At 40.9% G+C, this 18,308-nt stretch overlaps 2 protein-coding genes across 6 annotated transcripts in view; one reads left to right on the top strand and one right to left on the bottom strand.

Annotated features, from left to right (window-relative positions):
• The window catches only part of NSMCE2 (NSE2 (MMS21) homolog, SMC5-SMC6 complex SUMO ligase), a 268,737-nt gene extending 266,932 nt beyond the window's left edge, over positions 1 to 1,805 (bottom strand). For 2 of the 4 annotated variants that reach the window (XM_023224161.1, XM_023224153.1), the window contains exon 1: positions 1,670 to 1,805. The gene's annotated coding sequence lies outside the window, so the exon portion shown is untranslated. The remainder of the gene's footprint in view (positions 1 to 1,669) is intronic. The other 2 variants (XM_023224176.2, XM_023224168.1) reach the window with 2 other exon arrangements.
• The window catches only part of WASHC5 (WASH complex subunit 5), a 63,885-nt gene continuing 47,369 nt past the window's right edge, over positions 1,793 to 18,308 (top strand). For both annotated transcript variants that reach the window (XM_023224133.2, XM_023224125.2), the window contains exons 1-7: positions 1,793 to 2,014; positions 9,809 to 10,118; positions 10,573 to 10,718; positions 11,356 to 11,440; positions 12,053 to 12,153; positions 14,903 to 15,095; positions 17,313 to 17,465. In XM_023224133.2, coding sequence (XP_023079901.1) covers positions 9,933 to 10,118; positions 10,573 to 10,718; positions 11,356 to 11,440; positions 12,053 to 12,153; positions 14,903 to 15,095; positions 17,313 to 17,465 — 864 coding nt within the window. In that variant the 5' untranslated portion in view covers positions 1,793 to 2,014; positions 9,809 to 9,932. The remainder of the gene's footprint in view (positions 2,015 to 9,808; positions 10,119 to 10,572; positions 10,719 to 11,355; positions 11,441 to 12,052; positions 12,154 to 14,902; positions 15,096 to 17,312; positions 17,466 to 18,308) is intronic.

Below are 18,308 nucleotides of genomic sequence, written 5' to 3'. Positions count from 1 at the left end.
ATTTATTTATTTATTTATTTATTTATTTATTTATTTATTTATTTATTGTATTTTTAGTAGAGACAGAGTTTCTCTGTGTTGACCAGGTTAGTCTCAAACACCCGACCTCAAGTGATCCGCCCTCCTTGGCCTCCCAAAGTGCTGGGATTACAGGTGTGAGCCACCGCGCCAGGTTCTTTCTTCAGTTTTCTATCTGCCCACATCTTACCCATATGCTAAATCTGAATGTTTGTGTCACCCAAAATTTACATGTTGAAATCCTAACTCCCAAGGTGATGGTATGAGGAGGTGGGGCCTTTTGGGAAGTGATTAGGCCCGCTTTCATCAATAAAATTAGTGCCCTTTTAGAAGATGCTCCAGAGAGCTGCTTTGCCATTCCACCATGTGAGGACACAGCAAGAAGCCACCTATGAACCAGGAAACAGGCCCTTGCCAGACACCAAATCTGCTGGCACCCTGACCTTGGACTTTCCAGCCTCCAGAACTGTGAGAAATAAATTTCCGTTGTTCACAAACTACCTAGTTTATGGCATTTTGTTATAGAAGCCCACACTGACTAAGACACCATCTTTCATGGCTTGGTTTAAGTGGTTCTCAACCAAGAAAGATTTTTACCCCTCTCCCAAGGGACATGTAGCAATATCTGTAGACATTATAGTTGGCATCTAGTGGGCAGAGGCCAGGGATACTCTCAAACATCCTACAATACACAGGACAGCCCTCACCCCCACCCCACAGGAAAAAATTATCTGGCCTAAAATGTCAATAGCGCATCAGTTGAGAATAACTGGTTTAAATCAATCTCTCTTGGATCCCTTCCCATGTAATAACACTGATCTTTTCCTCCCAGTACCTATGATCTCCAAGAAAGTTTAGAATAAGTTGTGCATTTCCTGAGTTTTTTCTCTGCATGTTATTTATAGACAATATGCTGACTTCCTTTAAATCCATGGGAGCCTTGTACAAGTCAGCCAGAGCTGCCTCTCCTTTTTCAACATGCAAGGATATACCCCTCTCTCTGAATCCTTCTCATACAATTGCTTGTTCCCTCCCTCATGCTACCATTATTCCTATCACATGCACATGTACACAACACACTCCCATTATGAAACTCATCACAACTATTCGCTCAAATGTCTGCAGCTTCTTTACACTGAAAGCTCCTTAAACTAGAACCCTGACATATTGTATTGCATATAAAGCAGTTCCTCACACAAAATAGGGGACAATAAAGATTTGGCGGGTTACAAAAATAACAACAAACATCATCATTTCTCGGTCACCTACAGAATGCCATAAACTGGTGTCCCGGCACTTCATTCTCCTTATCGCTAATTCTCACTGCAATCTACATAAGTGAAGAGGAAACTGAGGTCCGGAGAGTTTATTCAAACGACCTTCCCATGGCCTTACTTTTAAAGTCAGTTCAAACCAGATCTATTTGGATCAAAAATTCGTGATCTTGCCCTTACACACTTGGGGCTAACGGATGGAGAGATGGCGCCTCGGACAGGAGGGTAAACTGTCCCAGACTCACTACTGTGGCGTGAAAAGGGCCACAACCATAATCCAGGTCGACGAATCCCCGGCTCGGGGGTCCCCGTGGAGTGTCCCTGAGGGAGGCGACAATTCCCGCCACCTTCCCCATTGCCGTCCCCCGCTTCCCTACCTGGTTGTCCGAGTTGTCTCCGTCTGGTGGCACCCCAACTTCCCCTACCTGTACCCACCTCCTTTCCTCAGCCCCCTTCGCCTGTAGCTGAAAAGTGAGCGCGGGCTCTTGCGTCATCAGCCGTCGCCGGCGAGTGGTCACATGATGCCCCTCTCTGCTCCCCGCCGCTTCGGTCATGTGACCGTCTGGGAAGTCAGGGGCGGAAGCCGGGCTCTGACCCGTTCCCGGTCCGGCACTGGGGATAGAAGAGGACCGCAGCCGTGAGGGAGGAGTGGAACCTGGGTGCCGACTCCGCGCGCAACCTCCTGCCCTGCGCGTGCGCCGCTGGCGCGGCCCGGCTGACAGGTGAGTGGGGATGGGATGAGCGCGCCCCATTTTTCATGGCCCCCTTCAACTCCCCGCTGGGCCGCGCTGGCCAAGGGGAGGTCTCCAGCGTCGCGTGCAGCCTGGATGGGGGACTCGGGATGGAGGGCTTAGGGCCTTTCTGGGGCGGCGGCTGCAGTCCAGCTCTTCGTCTCCGCTTAGGGGGAAATCATTTTGCACAACCCTTCCTCGCTTTAGGAAGCACCGTTCAGCTGGCTGCTTGGTCCGAATCTCATCCTTCCAAGTTTCCGGGAACACTGCTGTGTGGATGTCGTCGTTATTTCTCTCTTTGCTTTTGAGAAAACTGAAAGGCTAGTAGTGAGGACTTTTACAGCCTGACGGACCTGGATTTGCATTCTAGTTATGCCATGGGCTGTGAGTTTGGGCAAGTCATTGCTGCTCGCTGCGTCTTAATGCCTTCACCTGTGCTGATGCCAAAATCCTTTGCATTTTGTGGGGGGGAAAAATGTTCCCAAGGCCCTGATTCCTCTATGATCGGACAGGAAAAAGAAAAAAAGCCACAGAGTCACAGAACTGGGTCTCCTGATTGCAAGCGCATGGAGCTCCCTCAAACATAGGTGAAGGGTAGTGAGGGAGAAGTTCTCCTGTCTGTGCACAACAAGGGACACCTTCTCTAATTGTCCTTCACCTGCCTTTCCCAGGATTTCAGGTTCAGCCTCATTTCAGAACTTTTCTGGAAAACATGCAGCTTGCATTTATTTTGATCAACAACCATTATATTTTGTTTGTGATAATGGATTTGTGGAGATCAGTGCTTCCTTTATGGAACTGAGGTTTTGCGAAAGGCTAAATATAGACCTGCCTTCTTTTGTCCTCTGAAGAGGGTAAACAGTGTTTGTCCACGACAATTCGATTTCCTTAAGAAATATTGTTCTGCACTCCGGGTAATTGGTATAATGATGCCATGCCTCATTCTTGAAAGCATGTCTTTTGATTAGGATTACTTCCCAAACTGAAAATCACAGTTCCACGCCAAATTCTTAAAAATGAAGTTACTGGCGCTTGTAAAAGAAAATAAGAAAATATAGTGGGATCTCTGAATTTCATGCTGATAGTAATACAACCTGTATTGAGAGAGCTGATCTTCAAGTTTTCTTAATCCCTAGCACGAAGAGAACCTCTGAAAGGATAATTTACCATAGCTTCTTCTACAGAGTTTATTTGGACCTAATTCTAAAGTGGTTTTTTTAAGACTTAACTGAGTCTTAACACTTTGTAAAGCCATCCACATACCTCTTAGCTGCAACTTGATTAGGCATTTTTAATGATGGTTCTTAGATTCTGTTCTTCAGGACCAGTCCTTCAGCCAACGAGGGGGCTATTTAACAAATACTCTAGCCAAATTATATTTGTGCAAATTATGGAAATTCCGTTTGTTACATGGAAAATATAACTAGTCCAGGTTAGGAGGTCTAGTACATAAAATGTAGCTAAGTGATTTCCTTCTTTCATTTAATCTTGTTTTAACTTCTTCCATCTTCAAAAACTTAGCAGGAGATGCTTGCATTATTAGAAATAGAAAACACAAATGCCCTTCATGGGGCCAAACAGATTACAAGCAGTGAGTTCATTTCACTAAAAGTATATTAAATATAACGTATTTTATTTTTGCATTAAAAATTTAATATAAAGTTTATATATTGAATTTTAGAAAGGCGATTTACGTAGGTAATAAAGACCCATAATATTTGTTTTACTATTGCCAAACATATTTGATTATTATTATCCTTCTCATATTCTTTTAAAGTTGTCTATTGTGTAATTCTTGAGTAAGGACCTAAGGATTAAAATAAGAGATTGACACACGAAAGTCTTGATTTCTGTTGTTATCCCAGACTGAAGCTTCCCTGTATGCATGCAGGTGCTGAGTCTGTCTGTCCTTCTGTATGTTGGGAGAGAGTAGAGTAAAGGGCGGGTAATGTTACTTTGCTTTAAGATGTTTTTCCCAGGTCCACATTGTTGCCCTGTCATGGTATCCAAAATTGGGTAGCTCTGGGACCTGTTAATCATAGCTTGCCCTCCTCTTCATGAGTCTAGAGCAAGCTTGTCTAGCCTGAGGCCCACGGGCTGCATGTGGCCCAGAATGGCTTTGAATGTGGCCCAAGACAAACTTGTAAATTTGCTTAAAACTTGAGTTTTTTTGTGTGTGTGTGTTTTTTTTAAGCTCATCAGCTATTTTTGGTGTTAGTGTATTTTATGTGTGGCTCAGGACAATTCTTCTTCCAATATGGCCCAGGGAAGACAAAGATTGGACACTCCTGGTGTAAAGTTTCATCCTACTTAGACCTTCTGGGTTAGTTTGGTGGTCTTCAGAGGGCTTTAGGAGGCGACTGTTTTGCCCATTGTCCATTATTTCCCTTTTCCCTCTCTCCTTTCCCAAGCCAGACCATATCTATGGAGAAAATGAAATGAAATTATCTGAAATTCAGCCTGTTAGAGACCAGTGTGGTTTAACAAGCAAATATCACAGAGGAAACTACAAGAACTTGTTAATAATGTATGTCGTAATGTGTATCAGAGGGTACCTTCATGAGAGTTCTAGACAGCTGTAGTGGCTTCTTGGCTCTCAGACCCAATCCAGTCTACTTCTTCTGTTTCTGCCCCTAGCTGACTCTACTCCAGCCACTTTAGGCACCTTGCTGGCCATCTAGCACATTCCTGCCCTAGGGCCTTTGCACTTACTTGTAACCTCTGCTTGGAATGCCATTCTCAGGATCATTATCTCTTGCTGCATAATAAACTATTCCAAAACCTAGTGGCTTAAGACAATAAGCTTTATAGTATCTATGGTCAGGAGGATAGGCCATAGCTGGCTGCCTTTGGCTCTGGGGCTTTTAGAACATTGCAGTCAAGCTGGGAACAAGGGACTATGGTCTTATCTGAAGGCTGGACTGGGATTATAGGGATCTACTTTCAAGTTCACTCAGGTGGTTTTTGGCAAGGTTGAATTCCTTGTCATATGGGCTCCTGCACAGGGCTGTATCACACCATGACACCTTGCTTCCCCTGGACTAGCAAGCTAGAGAGGATGACCAAGCCAGGAGTTAGTCTTTTCAATTTCTAATCTCAGAAGTGGTATCTTTCATTTCTATCCTATTTTTTTCCTTTCCTTTCCTTTTGTTTTGTTTTGTTTTGTTTTTGAGATGAAGTCTCACTCTGTTACCCAGGCTGGAGTGCAGTGGCGCTACCTCGGCTCACTGCAAGCTCCGCCTCCTGGGTTCAAGTGATTCTCCTGCCTCAACCTCCCAAGTAGCTGGGATTACAGGTGCATGCCACCATGCCCGGCTAATTTTTGTATTTTTAATAGAGACAGGGTTTCACCCTGTGGGCCAGACTGGTCTTGAACTCCTAACCTCAGGTGATCCGCCTGCCTCAGCCTCTCAAAGTGCTAGGATTACAGGAATGAGCCAGCACACCTGGCCCTATTCTCCTCTTTAGGAGGGAGTCAGTAAGTGAGCTTATACTCAAGGGAAGGAACCTATATAGGACATGAATACCAGGAGGCAGAGATCATTAGGGACCACTTTAGAAGCTGCTGACCCTACCTAGATATCCATACTGCTTGCTGTCTCATTTCCTTCTGACTTCTGCCCAAGGTGCTCTATGGAAACTACTATATGCTCCATCCTTTATTATGCTTTTTCTTCACAGCACTTATCACAGCCTGATATATAAAGCTCACTTTCATAAATGTCAAGATACATTTGCAATCAAAACTTTTTCTTCTCCTTTTTACGAAATGTTTTCCCATGTTTTGTAATCACTCTCGCATTTTTCAGACATGAACTATTCTTAATAGCAAGAATCTCCTATACTTGACATGTGAGAAAATCCTTTTTTTTTTTTTTTTTTTTTTGAGACAAGGTGTTACTCTCGCCCAGGCAGGAGTGCAGTGGCGCAATCACAGCTCACTGCAGCCTCAATCTCCAGGGCTCAAACAATCCTCCCACCCCAGCCTCCCTTGTCACTGGGACTACAGGCACACACCACCATACCTGACTAATATTCTTTTGATTTTTAGTAGAGACAAGGTCTCGCTATTATTGCCCAGACTGGTCTTGAACTCTTGAGTTCAAGCATTCCTCCTACCTTGGCCTTCCAAAGTGCTAGGATCACAGGTGTGAGCCACTGTTGCCAGGCCTAAAAACATTTCTAAAGATTTTTCCCTCACCTACGTGTTGTTCCCTCACCGACTTCTAGTGGTTTTTAGGACATAGCTCTCTTTTTCCAAAGATAAGATGAATGGCACACTTCCCATAAGGAAAGTGTAATAATCAGTGGAAGCAGAGAGCTGAAAAGCTGGGGATTGGAGGAAAACGCAGTAGTACAATACAGAAATAGCTACATGCACATTGTTATACAAAAGCAATGACTATATTGCACAGCATTATAGAAAATGAAATATCACAGTAACAACATCAGCATGCTGTTTAAATTGACAACTCATACTGTTAGTCCTCAAAACTGAATCTCAGCACTATGGCAAACTACCCCAGGGCTTATTTGCCCAAAACAATACCATATTTTAAAAATTTATCATGATCCTGTGGGTTAGGAATTGGGAAAAGGCACAGAGGGCTTGGCTGGCTGCAGAAGCCGAATAGCCTCTTCCCTTCTATGTCTAGCACTTCAACTAGGAAGATTTCAAGAGCTGGGGGCTGCGTGGACCAGGTCAACCCAAGTCACACGTCGGCGCTTCAGTTTCTGCTGTCTGCTGGCTTTCTCTTCTGTGTCAGGACTTTTCCCTCTCAGCATGATCTTTCCTCTTTGTAACTCCTGTGATCTCTCTAGCAAGATACCCAGACATCTGACATGGCAGCTTCGGACACCCGAAGAGAGCAAAAGGAGATACTGCCAGGCCTTCTCAAGGCTTAGGCCTCGAATTGGTAGAGAGTTGCTTCTACAATATTCTTTGGGTTGAAGGAAGGAAGATATAAACTGTTATGAGCTGAGTTGAGTGCCCCCAAAATTTCTATGTTGAATTCCTAACACTCAGTACCTCAGAATGTGACTGCATTTGGGGACAGGATTTTTAAGGAGGTGATTAAGTTAAAATGAAACCACTAGGATGGGCTCCAATCCAATATGACTAGTATCTTTCTAAGAAGAGGAACTTTGGATGCATACATTTTAAGAAGAGCAACTTTGGACACAGAAATTTACAAAGGAGGGCCAGGCTTGGTAGCTCATGCCTGTAATCCCAGCACTTTGGGAGGCTGAGATGGGAGGATCGCTTGAGCCTAGGAATTTGAGACTCCCCTGGGCAACATAGTGAGACCTCCATCTCTATAAAAAGAAATGAACAATGGGGAGGCCATGTGACGACACAGGAAGAAAATAGCCTGCTACAAGCCAATGAGAGAAGCCTGAGAAGAAAACAGTCCTACCAACACCTTGGTATTGAATTTCTTGCCTCCAGAATTGTGACAAAATAAATTTGGTTAAGTCACCCTGTCTGTGGTGCTTTGTTATGGCAGCCCAGCAAACTAATAAACAAACGCAATCCAGACTCATTGAGAGGGAAAATAAGGTTCAGCCCTTCACTTAAGGTGCTGTATGTGCTGACTTAATGGCAAGGAATGGTTGGGAGCCATCTTTGGAAACCAGTTACCACATTATTATAATCAGATTGCTTTCCTAGCCCCTAGAACTAAGAAAAATGATTGTTGCAGGGGAAGGCACACAGACCTGAACAAGAAGGGTACTCAGGTCTGTGGGCAGAGGGGGAATGTAAGAAGTAGTAGCCTAATAAGACAAATTACCTACTTCAAGAACTTTCTGACACCTCATCAAGTCCGAGGAGTTATTTCATTTGTGTAAGTCTTGCTTCCTTCTCCAGTCACCCTTCACCTTCCACCATCTGCACACCCCTGCTCTCTGCACTGGCTGTAGGAGGAAGCTAGTGGGAAGGAAAGGGACGGGTCAGGAAGCAGTTTTATCGAGAGTCTCTGTGTTACAGAAGATGCTTAGAAGGCACAGCCTGGGTAGTGACATGCTCAAAGACTTTTATGTGTATAGGAAAACATCACATGTATGTTTTGTTGATTGGTTGGTTTTGTGACATCTTTTTTTCCCTTGTCCTTTTTACTTGGCTCCCGCCTCCCCTTCTCTCCCTGTTCTCTCTTTGATAGCTTGTGAGATCCTTTTGCATGTTTTAGAAATCAACCCTGTGTCTGCCGTTTGGATTTCAAATCCATCTTCTAAGTCATTTACCATAGAAAAGTTTTTAAGTGTTACATACTAAAATAGGTCATTCCTTTTAGATGCTAGGTTTCTTTCTCTAGTCCTGAATTCCTACATGTCACTTTACTAAAGATCACCCACTATAAGAATACCTGTCCCAGGGCAAGGTGGCAGGCGCCTGTAGTCCCAGCTACTCGGGAGGCTGAGGCAGGAGAATGGCATAAACCCGGGAGGCGGAGCTTGCAGTGAGCTGAGATCCGGCCACTGCACTCTAGCCTGGGCGACAGAGCGAGACTCCATCTCAAAAAAAAAAAAAAGAGTGCCTGTCCCAACAGAACACCTAGTAGTACATGCTCCATACTGACAATTAAATGTATGTTACACTTCTTATTTCTTTATTGTAGTGACACACTCAAGCCCTTCATCTCTCTGATATTTTTTTTCTTCAGGGCTTCTCTCTCTAACAGTATAGCAGGCAGCTAGAGAGGACAGACATCACCTCTTGCAATCCTAGTATTGTTATTCACGCACTCCTTTTACTTGTCAATGCCAAGGAATGAGTTCAGCGCAAAGGGCACAAAGATAAATACTGTTAATTTCCTGTTTACTTGCTGCGGTTTTCCACAAGACCAATCATTCTCTACTATTTTAATGATCCTGGCTTCACATCACAATCATCCGGGGAGATTCTTAAAAACAGAGATACTTAGGACTACCTCTAACCTACTTACCAGACTCTTAAAATGCTAGGTGATTCCCTTATGCAGCCAGGCTTGAGAACCACTGGACTAGAAGGTGAATTGTCTAAACGTCTTCATATCCAGCCTGACAAAGAGATATTCATCAAGGAGTGGTTGGGTAAAGATCAATCCTTGCCTTCAAGAACTTTCAGAATGAGCTGTAAGCAACAGTAATATTCAGTATGCTAAGTGACCTAACCATCCTCAGAGAGTACATTGGAATACAAGAGAAACAAGTAATGGATTCTGCTAACAGTACTAGACACCTAAGTGCTGAATTTTGTGAGACTTTTGGACCAGTTTGATTTAGTATTTATAAATTATCTTCACAGAATTTTGTAGAACTTAGCATCTGTAATTTTAAAAGGAATCTTGGATGTGTTCATAGCTTAAGCTTGCAGTTCCATTTCTGGAAAATAATCAGACAAATGCCTCAAAATGATGTACAGGGATTTGTCTCTAAGCTCTCTTTATAGTGTTTGAAATTATTTGCTAATATATCGAGTAGTAGGAGATAGCTTGTATAATTAGGGTAATTGGAACCACACATGCCCAGTGGTTCCTTCTCCCTAGCTCAGAGATGAGCCGTATCGTATCTTTTTCCCAAGAGAAGTGACTAACATGTTGAAGAAGAGGCGAAGAGTGTTAACCTAGCAAAGCCCCTCCGCATGGAAAATGTGGAGAGTGGCAGATAAACACCCTTCCCCTATAAAGGAACTCATTATTTCTTACAATTTTTTTTAGTGCGTCTGGGAGAAAAATGTGTTTCTTATGTGTACACATGTGCTTCCTTAAACAAATTGAGATTTTCACACTTTTTTGGGGGATACAGGTTCTTTAATGGAGCAGCCAATCTCTCTGCACACCTGGTTTCATCTGATAATCTACAGACACCAGCTCTGAGGCCAGTTGATCATCCCCAGTGTCCACGCACAGAATAGTCGGTCCTCCTCACAATGTTGGACTTTCTAGCCGAGAACAACCTCTGTGGCCAAGCAATCCTAAGGATTGTTTCCTGTGGTAATGCCATCATTGCTGAACTTTTGAGGCTCTCTGAGTTTATTCCTGCTGTGTTCAGGTTAAAAGACAGAGCTGATCAACAGAAATATGGAGATATCATATTTGATTTCAGCTATTTTAAGGTAATCTTCCTCAATAGCTTTTTTATTTGTTGTCTTTTCTACAAAAGCATGTTTTCTCTGGGAACCATGAAACTCTGTAAGGTTAAGTAATTATGGAAAAAGCTAAAGAGAAAAGCTTCTGGCCTAAATGTAATATTAGCTACTAACTTGAAAATAAGTTGAAGGTGTTATGTGAAAGCCCTAACACAATATAATTGTATTTTTAAAACGTAACTTTGACATTTCACATTGAAGGGCCCCATACTTAAAAGCATGCTAATCTTAGGTCCAATTCACATTCATTTCTCTAAAAGGGATTTTACATCTAGGCTTCTATTATCTTCATTACTTTCTGTTGCTCTGCTTTAAGTTTAGGATGTTTAAGAACGTAAGAACAAGTTTTTAAAAGACTATTTGGAAATTGTCACCAACAAGTATGCTTTTATTGACATTTCACGTGTGTTTTTTTTCTTAGGGTCCGGAATTATGGGAAAGCAAACTGGACTGTAAGCCAGAGCTACAGGATTTAGATGAAGAATTTCGTGAAAACAACATAGAAATTGTGACCAGATTTTATTTAGCATTTCAAAGTGTGCATAAATATATTGTAGACTTAAACAGGTATTGATCAATTTAGTAACAGCTTATTCTGGTGGTAAATAGTGGAGAGGGAAAAGGACACACAACGACATGTTAATCTCTCTGAGTTACTATAAAATCTCCTAATTTAGTGTATACCGTATACAGTTGTCTTTTCCTTCCTGTGGCACTGGTCATCTTAAGAATTTTAAAATTTTACTGTAATGTCCTGCTCTTGTGAGGTGTCATAATAAACTTAGTTTATACTAAGTCATATGGTTTCCAATCCTGTTATTTATTATTATATTCTAGTGTATTATATGTGAAAAGTGGGAAAAAGAACTTATTTTTATCATGAACTTTCTGTCCCTTATACAGTTCTTAAGAATTCATTACTCATTAACTTTTAAACTAGATATTCCATATTCTTCTGCCTTTACTCCTAGATACTTGTAATTCACAAATCAGGACTAAGGAATATTTCTTTTACTTGGAACAGCCATAAATATCAAACTGTGGCCCTAAATCAGTTTATAAGACTGTGAGAGCATGAAGGACCATGAACTAGTGGAAGGCCAGAATGCCTGGCATCTTGCCTTATCTTTTAAGTCTTTCCTTCTTTAAAGATGTTAAAGTTTCTATTATAAATTAATAACTCGCTCTGGGATTTTATTTCTAGATATCTAGATGATCTCAATGAAGGGGTTTATATTCAGCAAACCTTAGAAACTGTGCTTCTCAACGAAGATGGAAAACAACTTCTAGTAAGTAATAGTGATTGTTTAAAATGAAATTCAAGAATATTATCACTTTTTTCCTTCTAAGTCATAAATATAAACGAAATACCATCTTTAAAGAGAAGCAAAATGAGCTTTTAATTATCTTCTAACTGGCAGGTCCATATCTGAGTTTGGAACATAGACTTTGAACAGAATTTAAAACAATTAAAAGTTATGTGGAAGTTATGAGCCTCCTCAGTGTAAGAATTCTGTCTTCTTTACTTTTTACATCACAGCCATCTGTCCTGGTACCTAGTACATACTTACCATTTAAGAAATGCTTATTGAATAAGTGAATGACTTTATGGTGAAGTGAATGACTTTATGATGAATAGGATGCTATTTTGGTGTCCCAAGCAAAATAGCCAAAATAGGCCAACTGAAAGATTATCACTGAATTAAAATCTATTTCACATAAACTTTTCAAGTCCCATTCTGCAAGAAGGTAAGAGCTCTTTGGAGGAAACCTACCTTTTCCTTGAAATCTAAAACTTTTTGGAGAAGTGTGAGCAAAGCGATATTTTTCATGATTACTGACTTTATTCCCTAAGAATGTATAAGCTAGTGATTTTGGCTTTTGTCCTCTTCTCTTCTTAGTGTGAAGCACTGTACTTATATGGAGTTATGCTACTGGTCATTGACCAAAAGATTGAAGGAGAAGTCAGAGAGAGGATGCTGGTTTCTTACTACCGATACAGGTATTCCTGGGCTAGGACTCCACTTCCAAAACACTGCTGTTGGTAAAATGCAGTGTATGTCCCCATATTTCTTCTACTGTAAACAGCAGTAATCCAAGAATAGATAAGAAAGTATACGATTCTTCCAGGCCGGTGGCTCACGCCTGTAATCTCAACACTTTTGGGAGGCCAAGGCCGGTAGATCATCTGAGGTCAGGAGTTCAAGACCAGTCTGGCCAACATGGTGAAACCGTGTCTCTACTAAAACTACAAAAATTAGCCAGTCGTGATGGTGGGCACCTGTAATCCCAGGTACTCAGGAGGCTGAGGCAGGAGAATCGCCTGAACTCGGGAGGTGGAGGTTGCAGTGAGCCAGGATCACGCTACTATACTCCATCCTGGGCGACAGAGCGAGACTATGTCTCAAAAAAAAAAAGTATAAGATTCTTATCTCTTGTGAGCATATTGTAGGAATATAACAATTATGCCATAGTATATTTCATAATAGATTATAGATTATATAATCTATATATTACATATAAAATATTCTATATATTATAGATTATTAGAGGTATGGATTATGCTGTCTGTAATGATAACTCCAGTTTTAAAAAGGAGCCTGAATTGTGAACTTTCTTTACCTTGAGGCTAAATTTCAAAGAATATTAGAAATCTAATGAAGGTTGTTTTTGCTTTTGTTGTTTACATTTTCAAATATTACTCCTTGGCAGATATAAGGAAATGAGTGTGCTTTCTGTTGTCATTTTCAGTTTGATGACTTAGAAAAGTTGTCATTCAGAGTCAGGTTGAAAGTGAATTCGGAAAAGTTGTCATTCAGAGTCAGGTTGAAAGTGAATTCTTTCCCATATTTACATAGAAACAAAAACAAATCAAGCAATAGCACATATCCACAAATCATTTGTCGTGTATCTCTATACAGAACTGTGATTCTTCGGAAAGTAAGGTCTTGAAAACAGGAGCCATCTTAACCAACTTTTTAATTTTAGTGCCTAACACACAGGTTTTCAATTTGTTGAATGAGCTAAAAATGGAATACCAGGTCAATGTTGGAAATAGTCAAGATTCAGAGAAGAAAGTGTCAATAAGGAGGAGTCAGTTAGGAGCTTGAGCTAAAGATGTAAGAAGTAGAATTAACATTTTCAAACTTAAAAATTAGGACAAAATAGACAAGGAGAAGGGGGTTCTTTGGGGGCATTATACTTTTGGCAATACCAGGTACTACTGTGTCCTCAGCAGGAAATTAATCTTAGGCTCCTCAACTAGCCTTTTCCTTTCAGCTGCATCAGAGTGCGAAGGGAGTGTTCTAGCAGTGTTCATTCGTGTCAGTTTTACCAAGCTGTTTTAACATCCATGTTTTTAAAAATGAGATTTGAATGGCCTTTCCTATGTTTCTGAGAGTACCTGGAAAAACAAAAACTATAGACAGTGCAAAGAAGAAGAAAAAATTATTGGCTTATCAAGCCCAGTTTTGAAAATATGGCTTTGTCCCCTTTGGTACAACAGCGAATTCATTAGAATGTGAGCATTCATTACTGAAGTGACACTGAACACCTCCAAGTCACAGTCGTGGCAAAAGAGATCCTTACAGTGAATAGCAGGTCATCTCCAAGTCGAAGATTCTTTGAATCTAGTTCATTTCTTTCAGAGCTTACTATTCCACCCAGAAAAATCACAGACCTGTTTATTAGATCTCTGTAGAAGGAACAGCTTGCCAAGAAAAAAGTTAGTATATATTTCACTTTAAATTGACATAATATTTTTAAATTATTTTTTAATTTGTAAAATGTCAGATTCACATTCTTTACCCACAATATTCAAATCCAAAGAGCTCTGAAAAAATATATGTACACGAGTACACACACAGCACACATGTACATATACATAGTAATTCATTTGGCAGCAAAACCTGATCTAACCTGAAATCATTTGGAATCAAAACTTGCCTGGAATAGGTGTGAGGCTATGTATAGTCTTCACTTAACTCAGTTTTGTAAATATTTATAAATTTTCCTCCAGAATTATTCACTTATGTTGATCATGGGATGCCAATTCAGACACTGCTGGAGTGTTATATTGTATATGATCTATATGCCATATTGCTTTCTTATATTTGAGAAATGCTATATTCTGAAACAAATGCAGTCCCAAGGATTTTGGAAAAGGGATTATGGACCTTTACATAGTATGAATACCCGTCTTCTAAACAGGCTTTCAAAAATATAATTTCGAGGCCGGACATGGTGGCTCACACCTGTAATCCCAGCACTTTGGGAGGCCGAGGTGGGCAGATCAGTTGAGGTCAGACGTTCAAGACCAGTCCTGGCCAACATGGTGAAACCCCATCTCTACTAAAATACAAAAATTAGCCAGGCACGGTGATGGATGCCTGTAGTCCCAGCTACTCGGGAGGCTGAGGCAGGAGAATTGCTTGAACCCGGAGGCAGAGGTTGCCGTAGGCTGAGATCATGCCACTGCACTTCAGTCTGGGTGATAGAGCAAGACACCATCTCAAAAAAAAACAACAAAAGTTTATATATACATACATAGCAAGACTCCATCTCAAAAAAAAAACATATATACACACATGTACATACACATAATTGTGAATCTTGAGGATATAGATGGACCTATGGTCACATCTGAAACTGTATTGAGTCAAAGTAGAATGGAATTCTTCTGCTTTGTTGGACTTTTCAGTTTCTAATATGTGTGGTTTGGGCCTTTGTTTCCCATTGTGAATATGACTCAGTGCTGCTCGATCTTCTGCTGATTCAAATATGGATGATATTTGTAAGCTGCTTCGAAGTACAGGTTATTCTAGCCAACCAGGTGCCAAAAGACCACCCAACTATCCCGAGAGCTATTTCCAGAGAGTGCCTATCAACGAATCCTTCATCAGTATGGTCATTGGTCGACTGAGATCTGATGATATTTACAACCAGGTGGGAATTAAATCTGTTAAGACCTATTAAGACTGTTTAACAGACTGATTTCACTTCCCTCTTTAATTACGCCTTTCCTTCCTTCTTTCCCAAAAGAGTAAAAGCAGCTAGAACCTTCTAAAACCTTTTGAGCTGTGCCCCAGGATGAGAAAGGAAGGACGGTTATTAATTTTGGCAGAATCAGAGATTTCAGGGTGAAGATGGGATTTGAGCTATTGGGAAGAAGATGCATTCTTTTAGTCATTCATTCAAGAAATAGTTATTGAGGGTGTGATATGTGCCCATTCACGTGCTTGGTGCTGGGGACCCATCGCCGAGGAAGGCAGGCCTGTCCCTGCCCATACTGAGCTTGTAGCTTAGGAAAGGCAGATGACAGGATTATAGTAAAGCAGGATGGGTGTCATCTTAGGGGAAGCACAGGGTGCCACTAGAGCATGCAGCGGTGGCAGCAACGTCACAACAGGTGACAGAAGGAAGGTAAGAGGAGTGCCAGGAAAGGAGGCAGCCTGGGCAAGGCTGTAAAGATCATGCAGCATTTGAAAATCATCGCTCTCCCCTTGCCAGTGTGTGTAGTATTCACTTCCTTTTAAAAAATGCCAAAGAAAATTACCATTTGACTTCATTGTTCTGAAGAAAACGTAATTTTAGATGTTGTATTTTTAAATATTTGTAAAGGTTATGATTAGGGAGTAAAGAGGCCTGTGATAACTGTGGGTATCATTTATCACAGAATGAACCTGATCTGTGCAGTTCTTTAGGTAGCCTGTTAGGTTTTTGTGTGAATATGTTAAGTATAAATAAGAGGGTTTTTGTTGTTGTTGTTTTAAGACAATTCAAAATCAGAAGCTACCCACAGATGCCAGGTCTCTATAATAATTGTTGCCATTCATTGAGAATTCAGTCCAAACCAGCCACAAAGGAGGTCTTGTTCCTGTACCATTTTCTCTGTCCTCACAATAGCCCTGTAAAGTAGACGGCATTATCCCCGTGTTGCTGTTGAGAAAAATAAGACTTGGAGAGCTTAAATAATTTCCTCAAGTTCCTGTTACTAAGTAGCAGAACTGTAATTTCAATTTGGTCTGTGTGAATTTAGAGCATCTCATTCCTGATTGCCTCTCATTCCACGTCCTTCTGAAGGCAAGGTGTTTCCATTTCCTCCTTGCCCTATGATCTTTATTTTTATTAGTACAAGGGTTAAGCTGTGGTTGTGCTGTGTGTCCACCCCACTCTCTGTCCTGCACCTCCCCCATCCCTGGTCATGGCTGATGGATCAGATTCTGTCTCCAGGTAATTTGGAATTGGGCCTGAGAAACAGTTTCTGGATTGGAGTTTATCCACAACATGCAAAATACATGGCCTCATTCTGCCATGTATGTGGAGAGTAGCCTGGAGGGAGAGAAGAGTTGAGCTGACACATCAAGGGGAGAAAGAGAGAAGGCATTCCGGTTCCCAGCCCCAGCCCCTTCCTGTGGCCTGGCCACATTCCTGCCTGCAGGTTTCATGTGACATGGCTATGTCTGTCCTTAAAACAATTTATCTCCTTTTTGCTTGTGGTAGCTCAAGGTGATATGTGCTTTGTGCATCCAAAAATTTCTAGTACATGAGGCGATGGACTCCTGGGGAACACCAGCATTTAAAAGGCAGAAGCTGAGGACTCAGCAAAGGAGATTGAGAAGAGAGAGTGGTATCTAGGAAACCAGAGGAGGAGAGATTTCATTCCTCAGAGAATTTAAGTGAGAGTCTTAAAAAGAAGGCATCGAATTGGATGGTTGTGAGCTCATGAGCAACCTTAGGGAATTCCACTGGGATGATGGTGGAGGTGAAATTTCAGTGAGTTGAATAATAAACAGAAAGTGAGAAAATAGCAACAGTGAGTAGAGCCTGTCAGTTCTAAGCATTGTCTCCAATGGGAAAGATACAAAAATGAACAAGTGGTGGGAGACACAGGGATAGGACTTTTTTTTTTTTTTTTTTTTTAAAAAGACTTAGAATTGCAGTAGTCAAGGGCTAGAAGAAGAGGATATTATGGAGTTAGGGATAAGAAAGAAGACCTTGGCAAGCAATGGCACAGTCTGAGAAGGGCTTCCAGTGTCCAGGATCCTGAAAGGTAATGGGCTTTGGAGAAACTGATGTGTCTTATAACCAGAGTTTAATTCGAGCATATCTACATGCAGATGTTGCCAACAGCTTTCTGGGGGTGTCATGTTGACATTGCAGGTCTCAGCGTATCCTTTGCCGGAGCATCGCAGCACAGCCCTGGCAAACCAAGCTGCCATGCTGTACGTGATTCTCTACTTTGAGCCTTCCATTCTTCACACTCATCAAGCAAAAATGAGAGAGATAGTGGATAAATACTTTCCAGATAATTGGGCAAGTATTGCTAATTTTTTTCCTCTACAGTAAATGTGTTAGAGAACTAACTTCCCATTCTTTTGGCCTTTAACCCAGAGGTTGTAATGTTGTAAATAATGGGACATAACATCACTTAGGTATAGTTGCTCTAAGTGTTTTGAGAATTTTTTAATTAGAACATGAAGGAATAAATGAGTCAGTAAAATTTCCTGAAGAACCCACTAGTCTTTTTCCAAAATGGATACTGTCAAGATTAAATCATTTATTAAAATATCTCTTGCTTTAGCTACTGAGATTACAACTAAGTTGTGTAAGAATTTGTTTATTCTTTTCTATTTTCTGATTCTAAGATAGCCAAATTCATCTAATTCATCACTTTGTGAATAGGAATTTCACGTTAATAATAAAGTTTTACCTATAAGCTAACTGTAGTGGGGTTACTAGAGTTTATATTATTGCAAGGATATGCTTGTACCTTTGTAAGCATTGTTTCATTTACAAATATTCTTATAGGAATAAAGCTTGCTTCATACTTAATATATATGAAATGAAATATATGAAAACAAAGAGGCTTTAACAAAATGCAGGGAGTTGGATTATATTCGCAGGTAGCAGTTTTTGTTCTGCTTCTATATCAGCTATTGAATCACATTAATTATCTGTTATGAGGGCCCTTCAATTTATTGGTAGTATGAGAACAGCCTACATTAAGAAGTGATGGTTCCTGGCCAACTGTGAATCATATTACTGAGCTCAGAGTTGAGCAACCAAGAGGAACACACTGATAGTGTGGCTTCATGTTCCTAAGTTTAATAAAGAAGTTTTGACCATGATACTGTAATTAAAAACATATTTATTATT

The sequence above is a fragment of the Piliocolobus tephrosceles genome, chromosome 7 (assembly GCF_002776525.5).
Source record: "Piliocolobus tephrosceles isolate RC106 chromosome 7, ASM277652v3, whole genome shotgun sequence".
Lineage (NCBI taxonomy): Eukaryota > Metazoa > Chordata > Mammalia > Primates > Cercopithecidae > Piliocolobus > Piliocolobus tephrosceles.
This window is presented reverse-complemented; position numbering and strand designations above follow the sequence as displayed.